At 40.2% G+C, this 10,069-nt stretch overlaps 1 protein-coding gene across 1 annotated transcript; it reads right to left on the bottom strand.

Moving 5' to 3' along the window:
- Positions 1 to 687: 687 nt before the first annotated feature.
- Positions 688 to 8,362, bottom strand: PP2D1 (protein phosphatase 2C like domain containing 1). Its single transcript, XM_027809076.2, is given in 19 exon segments — positions 688 to 743; positions 746 to 846; positions 848 to 1,026; positions 1,029 to 1,128; positions 1,130 to 1,201; positions 1,203 to 1,265; positions 1,267 to 1,663; positions 1,666 to 1,745; positions 1,747 to 1,772; positions 1,774 to 1,921; positions 4,982 to 5,384; positions 5,387 to 5,514; positions 5,516 to 5,555; positions 5,558 to 5,587; positions 5,590 to 5,676; positions 5,679 to 5,765; positions 5,768 to 5,867; positions 5,869 to 5,938; positions 6,266 to 8,362. Coding segments are annotated over 19 exon segments (2,283 nt in total). The 5' UTR covers positions 6,382 to 8,362.
- Positions 8,363 to 10,069: the final 1,707 nt, after the last annotated feature.

Raw genomic sequence — 10,069 nt, 5'->3', positions numbered from 1 at the left:
ATATTAATGTACTGTAAATAGGTACTCTGCATTGTAGTCTACATTTGTTTAATACTTTCTGTAATATTTAAGAGTTGCTTAAAGGTATACAGAATGTACAGTTACTTAAAGCTAACTTTTTTCCTCTCTAATCAAAGGGGGTTCTAAGTTCTTCCTTAATGGTTAGAACAGTAATAAATGATGCTCCTGTATCTGTAACATAAGTACTGCTGTCTGTCAGTAATGAACTTTGCAACTTTGTTTTCCAAAGTACGTTTTACTTTGATCTGTCCAGTATATTGCACTAATTCTTTTAGTTATTTTCATTATATGAAATCTACCAGGTGTGTCAGAAGAGATGAATTAGTCTATTTAAATGTTGAACTGATAGCAGAAACTTGTGCAGATTTTAAATTTGCAGTAATCTGGGTTTAGCAAGGGAAATGACAGTTCACCAGTGTTTAGTTTTATATTGAGGTGCTCAGGTTTGAATAAAGTGGTTTAAAAAAAAGAAAAAGAAGATTTTTTGATTACTGTTTCTTATTGAGAGTTCCAAAAGGTTTTATTGCATTTGCAGAGTCCCAGACAAGATGTCTGATTTACTGTATGGGTCAGCATTTAAGGTGATTACAAGTAAATTCATGATACAGCTAAAAATAAGCTTGTACTATATATGCTATGTCACTCCGGTTATCCTATGATAAACTTTTAAATGTTGAGGTAATAGGGTTTCTTACTGCATCTGTTCAGGAGTATAACCAAATAGTAATATTGTCTCTTGAACCTGCAGGTAATGCAGTCTTTTCCAGGTGTTCACTAATGTAGCTTGCGCTGTTGTTGTAGAGGGCCCCGGAGTGACCCTGCCTCTCCTGCAGTTCGTGATTCGCAGTTGGCCGGGTACATTTTTGTGTCCTCCTCGACCTGTAGTGGTGGTTTAGAATTCACTGGGGATCCAATCTTTAGCAGTTCTTGACCAGTGTAACTTGCAGGTTTGTCACAAAATATCTTGGAGTCCATTTTTTCTGCCAGTTACTGACCTGAGTCCTAATCGGAAGGGCGTGCTCCAGGATCCTTTGGGGCTGTCTCATGTGTTCAGACCCTATTGCCAGTACATTCTCTTACAGCTGTTTATGGGTGCGACTTGGACCTCACACAGAAAGTGTCAGTGTCTCTTTCTTCTTGCTCTGCAGTCTGTGACCATGGCTGAAAATTGTTGCATAGATACTTTTCTGTCCTCAAGCTGTTTCACTTCTTCAGAGCCACCTTGTCTGCTAGAATTGGACTGTGTTTCTCTCTCTGTTTACTTCGTTGTTACTGAAAAGAGACAGTTCTGGATCAGCTTGATTTTTGTGGCCATCGGTTTCCTTAGGAACTCCATCTTCACTTTGCAAATAGTTCCTCCTAGAACATTTTGGCTTGTTTTGTTTCAGGTTGCCTTTCAAGTCAGCCAGAAAAATGTCTTTACTGGAATACAGTGTCTCTATTCTATCTTGCCGATCATTAATAGCCTTTGGGTCATTTAAGTTGTCTTCAGTGAGGGGCGTCAAATACTGACACTTAGACGGAGAAGTCCTGTTTTGTTGGGCACATTCATACATTCTAAAATAACGAGTGATTGTTGTTAGAGTTAATGCAAGTACTTCATTGTAATCCAAAACCTCCCAAAGCCCATGAGAAGCTAAAAAAGAAACTGGCAAGTGTCATTGATGGGAACAGGTACAGTATGAGGTACAGGTGTAACGGATCTTTTCAGCAGTGGATCTCCGATGTCCAAGATCCCTTGCAGTTCTCAGGGTGCCCCTCTGCTAACCAGTCTGGTTTATTAGTGCTGATGTCTCCAGCATTCTGAAGTCTGATTTTTCTCTTGCTTACATTAGAAGTGCTGTGCTCTTTTGAGAAGCCATGACTGTTTCTGTTTTTACTTAAGACTGCATGTGCATTACTAAAATTAGAAGAAGGTAATATTTTGAATTACAGCATACTGATTTTTTTTAAGATACTGCTGTTGCATTAATGGCCTCTTGCTAAGGACTGGGGCAAAAACTGGGGTCATAGCTCAATTGTCTACTGTCACAGGCAATAATATGTGCATCAGTGAATCTGGTTCTATTTTACAGCAAAGTTTTCTGTGTTTTTTTTCCCTCCCATTATTCAGAAGACTTTCAGAACTATATTATTCTGACTGCAACTAGACTCTTATGAGGAGTCTTAAGTGACATTTCATTCAGCTTAAGGTGCAGTCTGATAGAAACGTTGCACCTTGACTGGTTTTTAAGCAAGAGTGTGTAGTTTTCCCGAGATACATTCTCCTAGGGAAAAAAGGTGTGCTTTCAAAATACTATGGCTGAATGAACTCATAAAGAAGTTTTAGGTTCAGACTGTTTTTAGCAGTATCAAATTTCTAGTACCTGAAAGTAATTTGAACATCGTGTAGGATTTACAGTTTACTAACATGATGCCTTAAATCTCTTCCGCTGTTAAGGGACCCAAGGGAGCAAGAGTTCTCACAGTCCTCATGAGAAGTCAAGGACTAACTTCTTTCCTTTGGTAGGAATAGGTACTTTACCTTTCCCTCAACACATCTGAAATCTGCAGGGTGAGAATGAAAAGTGTTAGAAATTGCAACACTGCAGGTGACTAGTTTTGTCAGACTTTAATGCAGAGCCTAAAGGAAAGCAGCTCTGAAACAGGGATGGGTTGTTTGAGATCCTCTGTGGCTATGCTGGGAGAAGACCAGTTTTTTTGTGTTAGAGGAGGTTATTGGTCTGCTCCCATGTGTTGGCATTCTTACAGAAGGAACTTAGGCGGGATGGTAGCTTTCCAGACAGTAAGCTGGCTGCAGTATGTTCATTTATAGTATTTTTAATATCATCTGGCTAGACTAGGGCACAGATCTCTGAAAAGTGTTTATGAGTAGGCACTGCTTATACGGTAGTTGTATTTCTTGGGAAGTATTGGCATTGTCTGGTGTAGGAGACAGCGAAGTGTAGTCTGTGTGAAGGCAGATCTCTCTAGAATGTGATTCAGAATATCAAACAAGGACACACTTTTTTAAAAATTGATTATGGAATGTAGATGCCTTAAGTTATGCTGTGTGAATGCTTCCTTGTGCTTGCTCCCTCCTCCTTCCTCTGATTTCCGTGGAGAGCTAGAAGATTGTCTAAAATTTCCTTTGAACCATCGGAGTAAGACCACCAGCTGTAAACCTAACAAAGGGCATAATATAATTCATGTGGAACAATTTGACTGCAAGAAATAGTAAAATCCAGTCACTTCTGGATGCAAGTCTGTTGTCTGCAAACCAGGGACAGGGCAAAACAATCAACAAAAACTAGCTGACCTATCAATGTGGGACTAAATGAAGAAGACAGAGCTGGCCAGCGCCACCATCTCCTGCTCCGCTTACCTGACCATCCTCTTCAGTTGCTTACCTGGTGCTGAAGGAACATGTCTGCTTCTATGAGAACACATTCCTGGGGGGAAAATGAAGCTTGATGTTGTGCAAATATTTTTTTTTGTGATACATTTGGTGGAAAATTAAGTGTATTAGATTAAATAAATGTATTTAGCAGCGGTTCAAAAATGTGGACTTTAATCATAAAAGGCTTACAGTATCTCTGATCAGCTTCAGGCCTTAACTCATTAGCAGAGCTTGAGTTTACAGTACCTTTAATTGCAGACAGCATAAAATCTCATCTGGGAGGAAAGGATGGAGGCAGGTAACTAGAACCAGAAAACTTAGGTTGGGTGAATTCTCTACCAAATTTTCTTAGTTTCATCTTACCTCAAGCTCATTGTCATAAAAATGGGTTTCTTCCCCAATATGGTGGAAACAAATACGTCTGAAAATATTACAACCTTTATGTGAGTTAATACTGTGTTCCATTAAAGGTGGACTGCATCTCCTGAAAGGACAGCTGAGCTAGCACTAAACTACCAGTTTTGATACCTGTAACAGTAAAGTTAACTGCAAAAATGCTTGTTAGAGAAAGTATGGCTATAGCAACAAGCATTGAGAAAACAGAGGAGAGGAGGGGGAGTAGTGGACAGACCGCAGTTACTTATTCACTGTTAGTACATTATTGTTTTTAATCTGATCAGGTTTTTCAAATGTGGAATATGGTAGGTTTTTTTCTTGCCTCCTGACAAAAATGAAGCCTCTCAAATGGTTTTTCCTTCCCCTACTGATGTTTGACCCTCTTGATTAATTTCAGTCAAATTTCATATGAAGAAATATGAATGAAGGAGTCTTACAGGTTTTTTGAATACACTCATCTGAGGAGGGCGGAGTACCCACGTTGATGGAAAGCTGCAGTGTTAGCAAACTCCTTACTAATGCTAGGGAAAGTGATAGAGAAGTATTGTAGTGTTGGGTATGCTGGGATCTACTTCATAAGTAAACGGGTCTGAATTGATCTTCCGGAACAACAGTAAACAGCAACCAATTCTGATTTCGGAGATAAATAATTTAGATGATCTTCATCGATCACGTTTTCAGTTTGCTGGTAGCTAAATGTGGTGGCACTTAGTCCCAATGAAACAAATGAATAAAAATCTCTTAGGTGTGCGTTTCATTGACACAAGGGATTTACCAGATCTAAAATCAGAAGATTTGCAATTGCCTGCCCTAAAATGATGACACCTTAAACCTCTTGATTTAAAAAAGGAAAAAAAAGGGGGGTGGGGGCTTACTACTCTTACAGAGGTCACTTGTGTATTATGGAATGGTTCCTAACTGTGTCTTTCACATTGGTATATTGACTTTACTGCTTTAATTCAAATACCGTACCGAGGCTACTTATCTAGTAAATGTAATGCTATTGTCTGATACCAGTATCGGTTGCAAGGGAATTTATCATGTCTCCTTCATGTTGTCAAGTTAAAGCAATTGCTTCTTATTATCTCCAGACGCCTACTGCCAACAAATCTCTAGATTAGCTTATTCTTTCTCTTCATTGGCTAGAGGGAAAAAAATACAAGAAAATCCTGGTGTGGAACGTACATACCTATATTAGCAATGTGCAGTAAAGCAGCAGCACTTTTGGCTGTCCAGGCTGATGGACTGTGTGTGGTGTTTTCAGAATGTTTTCTCTCTTCTTCCTCAGTGCCATCTGTCATTTTGCTGGGGATTCTTTCCACCAAACAGGTAACTGCTGAACAATCACTCCAGTGAACTTCAGAAACTTTATTGCTTCCCAGTCATAAAAGTCTATTCTTTCTCCGGAAGGGCTTGGAATATGCTTTGTGAATCCATTCGTAAGTATCAGTCTTGTTAGTCTCATCATTGCCTGGTTTATCTGAGAAAATCTTCTCTTTTTTGCTGTAATCTGCCTAGATTACTGTGGCAAAAGAATCTAGAATTTCCTGTTCATCCTTACTGTTTTTGTAGGAGGAATCCATTTGAGTAGCTGGCCAAGAAATAGAAGGAGAAGCTCTACTGCAACTGTTCCTGCAGTTGTCACACCATGAGAGCCATCAACTAACCGCAGAAAGCACAGATCTGACCTATTTCCGTAGTTGTCATGCACAATAAATGTCTTCCATGTCTCCTTGCCACGTGGAATTTTTATCTTGGAAATTGGTAATGCTTTTATTAAAGAATTATTTACTTGTACATACTAGGACTGTTAGTATTAGCAAAATGATGATATGATGTAGGAGTGCGATTATCCATAAGGAATTCATTTGAATAATCTACCTGTGTGTCTCGGAATATTCAGGAGTCTTGGTCAACTTTGAAATTAGTTTCTGTCTCTGAGCCAAAAGTGCTTCATTGTCAGTCTTTGTGGGCTATCGAAGCCCAGCAAAGCCAGGGGCTTTGTGGTTTGGGGTTTTTTGTGATAAAGTAAGTGGTATGGATATATTGTTTGTTGACATGCAGAGCAAAAAAAGCGAAATATGCTTGGAATCATTGTTCTCGGGTGCAATTGTGACTTTCTCCAGGTGATCTTCCTCATCTCTGGAAAGTTTACAATCAGGTGTTTTTGCTTTGTCCTGAGATTTTTCCTCCCATGTCATTCTATAAAGGAGTTCAATATGTTAAGGAGTTTCATATTTTCATCTTTTAATATTAGGTAACACTACATAACCCTTGTTCTCACTCTCTTAGAAACTGAATTGCATCACTGGTGTATTAATGCATACATGGCCAAGAAACTGGGTAACCTATGTGAGATCATGTAAAAATTGTAACTAATAACTGTTAAAAATCAGCAATAACAGCAAATTCAAGAAGGGAAAAGTTTGGAAATAAGAGTTCATGACACAATTTAGATCATTCTTGTACCTAGCGAGGCTGTAGTCAGTTGTTTCCTCCTTGTGATTCAGTGCGTAGCCCTGTGCCTTGACACTGTTAAACTGTAAATACGAAAATTTCTCATCAGCTTTTCTGTATCTATTCATCACTTTCCAGACATGGTAGTAGAGTGTAATTCCTACTTGGCGTGGGGAGGGGGAAAGGCTTATTTAAGATTAAAAAATATACCGATCTTGCATGGGAAATATGAAATAGGGCCAGAAGCATTGGTGTACATGTTTATAATCAAATCTCACTGTCATTGCAATCAGTTTTAGTTCTGAGGACTTTGAGTCAACTGGAAAAAAATTATTTTATACCATTGCATCTAGGCGCACAGAAGATTAATTACATGTATGTGGACAATATTCTGTTGTTCTTGCTTGCAAGAGCTAGATCTTGCAATGTTCGTGTTCCTTTAATGTAGGATCAATTTTGAACGTGTCAGTTTCTAAGTCAAGAAAGCATAATGAAGAACAAAATGTTGTCAAATGGGCCAAGCAGTATTTGAGCTTTTAGGTGTGTGGGAAACACCCCTAGTCCTTGAGCTGCCAGACCTGTGAGCAACAGCACGCAGCCTCGGTTCTTCTCCAGCCATCAGGATGGAAGGAGGGACGCACTTTGCAACAGAGCTTGCAGAAGAGCAGCGAGGCTGAAAACGTGGAATCAAGACCAGGTACTGCAAGGACATCATCTATAGCCCGCACGAGCCTCTCTGCCTGCTCTCCTGTCTCCATGCACCTCTCTTCCCACCTCAGCTCCTTGCTCCAGTCTCCCTTACCAGCTCAGTCTCCTTCCTTGATGCTGGTTAACTATTCTTAGGTCTGGCGCTGGTGCTACAAACCCAAGAGTCAGCTGTGGAGTAAGTCCTTGTGAGACACTTGCTGATAGAGACCAGCCAGTGCAGAGGGGGCTGCCTGAATTCACCTACCGGCACGTCTCCACTGGGCACCAGCAAAGTGATGCTGCTTTTGAAATACTGTAACTTGGTCTGATTTAGGTAAAGTTACAAGAATGACAAAAGAGGCACCGCTTGATGCCGTCTCAGCCAAATTTCCAAGCCCTAGTTTAGAATCTGACAATCTTGGACATTCTCTATAAAATAGTTACTAGAATTTTGGTTTAATACATGCAAAATAACATATTCATGAAATCGTATTCTCAGAAACAGCTAGACCATATTACTTGGACTTTTTTCAAATTAATCTGCTTCAGGCTTGGAAAATTTCAGTATGAACAGTTAGTGTCTGCAGTTTTAAGTTACTGAAAACATGAGGCAACCCTATTTGTAGGCAGCACTGATGATTCTACCTGTCATTTGAAATGGGTAAGAAACCTTGTAAATACGAATATTGCTTAGGCAGCAGATGAAATGAGTTGTTTGAACGGCCGCTGTGGCCTGTAATGTGATGTACAGCTAAACCTTACGGCTGCTTGTGTAACAGCCTGTCCCCCTAGATCAGCATGTGACATAAACGTACAGACACCATAGTAACACCAAATCCTGCCTGCTGTGAGAGGCTCAGCTTGCCGGCCTATACATAATCAGTCTACTAAGTATGAAAACATAGTGTTACGCTTCAGTTCATTATGTTTAGTTTAGTGTTTAGTATTTGTGTGTGTATGGGTGAGAAATACCAGACAAAAATTCATCTCTCACAGGTTTTTAATGTATTCTCTCTCCTGAGATTTCTGACTTCCAGTTAATCTTTGTTAACTGCTGTTAATCCACCACCTGGGCAGACGGCAGTGGTTTAGCAGCGGAAATATCCCACAGCCACACTGCAAGAGCAGGCTTCGGTAATTTCATCCTGCTTCAACCTCATCCATTTTCTGGGGCACTGTCTTTAAACTTGATACAGCCACACCTTAAAGTAACTTTTGCAACTGTTGTCCCTTCCAGGATTTCAGCTGGGAAGTACATTTTCTTCTCCTTCACTACTTAACGCTTATTACTGGTGGATTATAAGCTTTTCCATGATTTGTGTTTCAACCCATGGGCATTTTTGCTTTGATGACACTTGACAAAATTCCGTTAAAGGCAAAGCTGCAACCTCCTCCACGCCCAATTAATCCTAATACGTCTTAAAGAACCAAGTGCGTCTGATCAGCTGAGGTAAGTCAGTTACATTTAAAAAGAAAATACCTTCTGAAGAGGGTGATACAGACTATAGTATTAGCAGAGCCACTTAAAAACCCCCTTATGACGCTGTAGTGTACCGTGAGCTTGCAGCTGGCTACAGCGCTTAGTCTGCTGCAGGACCATTCATGGGAAGGTTTCTCGCTCCACAAGAGGTGAGCATCAGCCTCCTTGAGAAATGCCGCACCACTTAGCAGGGCAGATAAGGTGGTACGTGATTAAAATAGCAGCAAAAGGTAGTGCTTGTGTAGAGATCCCTTTCCCTTTATTTGGCGTAGTTTGAATTTGAGACTGGGAGATAGCACAAGCCTTTTTCGCTGCTGTCATTGTGATTATGCACTAAGCCTGAGAAATGTTAGGACTAATATATACAGAAAATCTGGTAAGCTGGTTTTTGTCAGCCTTTTAAATACAAACCCATTTTGCATTTAGTGTATATAAACCCCCTTTGGATTAGAGACAGGAAATTGAAAACTTTCAACAAAACGTTAGTTTGACCTCAGTAAATTTAATTCTTAACACATATTTTATAGATGTTTATACCTTTGTAAGTGGGTGTAAGTGCTAACAAATAACAATTTCAGAGCATCAAAACAGTCCCACTTAATTACAATGTGTAAATAACCAGGTAACCTATGTAATGTCCTATGAAGACAGGCTGAAAGGATTGGCATTGTTCAGCCTGGAGAAGAGAAGGCTCTGGGGAGACCTTAAGGCAGCTTCAGTGCTTAAAGGGGGCTTATAGGAAAAATGGGGACAGACTTTGTAGTAGGTCTGTACTGATAGGACAAGGGGTAGTGGCTTTAAATTAAAAGAGGGTGGGTAGATTTAGACACAAGGAAGAAATTCTTTATTGTGAGGGTGGTGAGGCACTGGAACAGGCTGCCCAGAGAAGCTGTGGATGCCCCATCCCTGGGAGTGTTCCAGGCCAGGCTGGATGGGGCTTTGAGCAACCTGGTCTGGTGGAAGGTGTCCAGCCCATGGCAGGGGGGTTGGAACCAGATGATCTTTAAGGCCCCTTCCAACCCAAACCATTCTGTGATTCTGTGATAATTCATATAGAACAAGAAGATAGGCTACAACTTTTCAGTTACACTCCTTTTGCTTGTAATTATTAAAAGGGCAGCCCTGATGTTAATTTTTTTATAGTATGCATACATTGCTTACGTTAATAACTGAAAATAGTGTAAAAACTAAATAAAAAATGAAACGTTCCCTTTGTTGATCTCTTACGGTAAAAAGATTGACCTGGATTTCCTTTTCTCCTTGCATTTCCCTCATCAGGAGCAGATACAAGCTCATAAGGTTTTTTTGCTGTCAAGTTTAAGGGTAACAGCGAGATACCGACAGCAGAATAGACAAAGCTAAAGAGCTTTCGGCCTCAGAGAGTGAAAGATCCAATTCAGCTCTCCAGCTCACTGCAGTCTCCCTGTGCCTATTTAGGGAGCCAAAACCCAACACTGCTGTATGTTCTGAGCTGAAAATAGAAGCAGGAAAAAAAAAATAAATTAGAAGATGTAGAAGAATGGGGAGCGAACCATAGTTTAAGATTGATTTTTGCCCTTGACAAAAAGGTACGTATTTACTGTTTGTGTCACAACAAAGAGCCTCCTGGTCAGTGCTTAGTCCCGCTACTAGGAAGGGGAGGCTGCCCC

Source organism: Falco cherrug, chromosome 4 (assembly GCF_023634085.1).
Source record: "Falco cherrug isolate bFalChe1 chromosome 4, bFalChe1.pri, whole genome shotgun sequence".
Classification (NCBI taxonomy): Eukaryota; Metazoa; Chordata; class Aves; order Falconiformes; family Falconidae; genus Falco; species Falco cherrug.
This window is presented reverse-complemented; position numbering and strand designations above follow the sequence as displayed.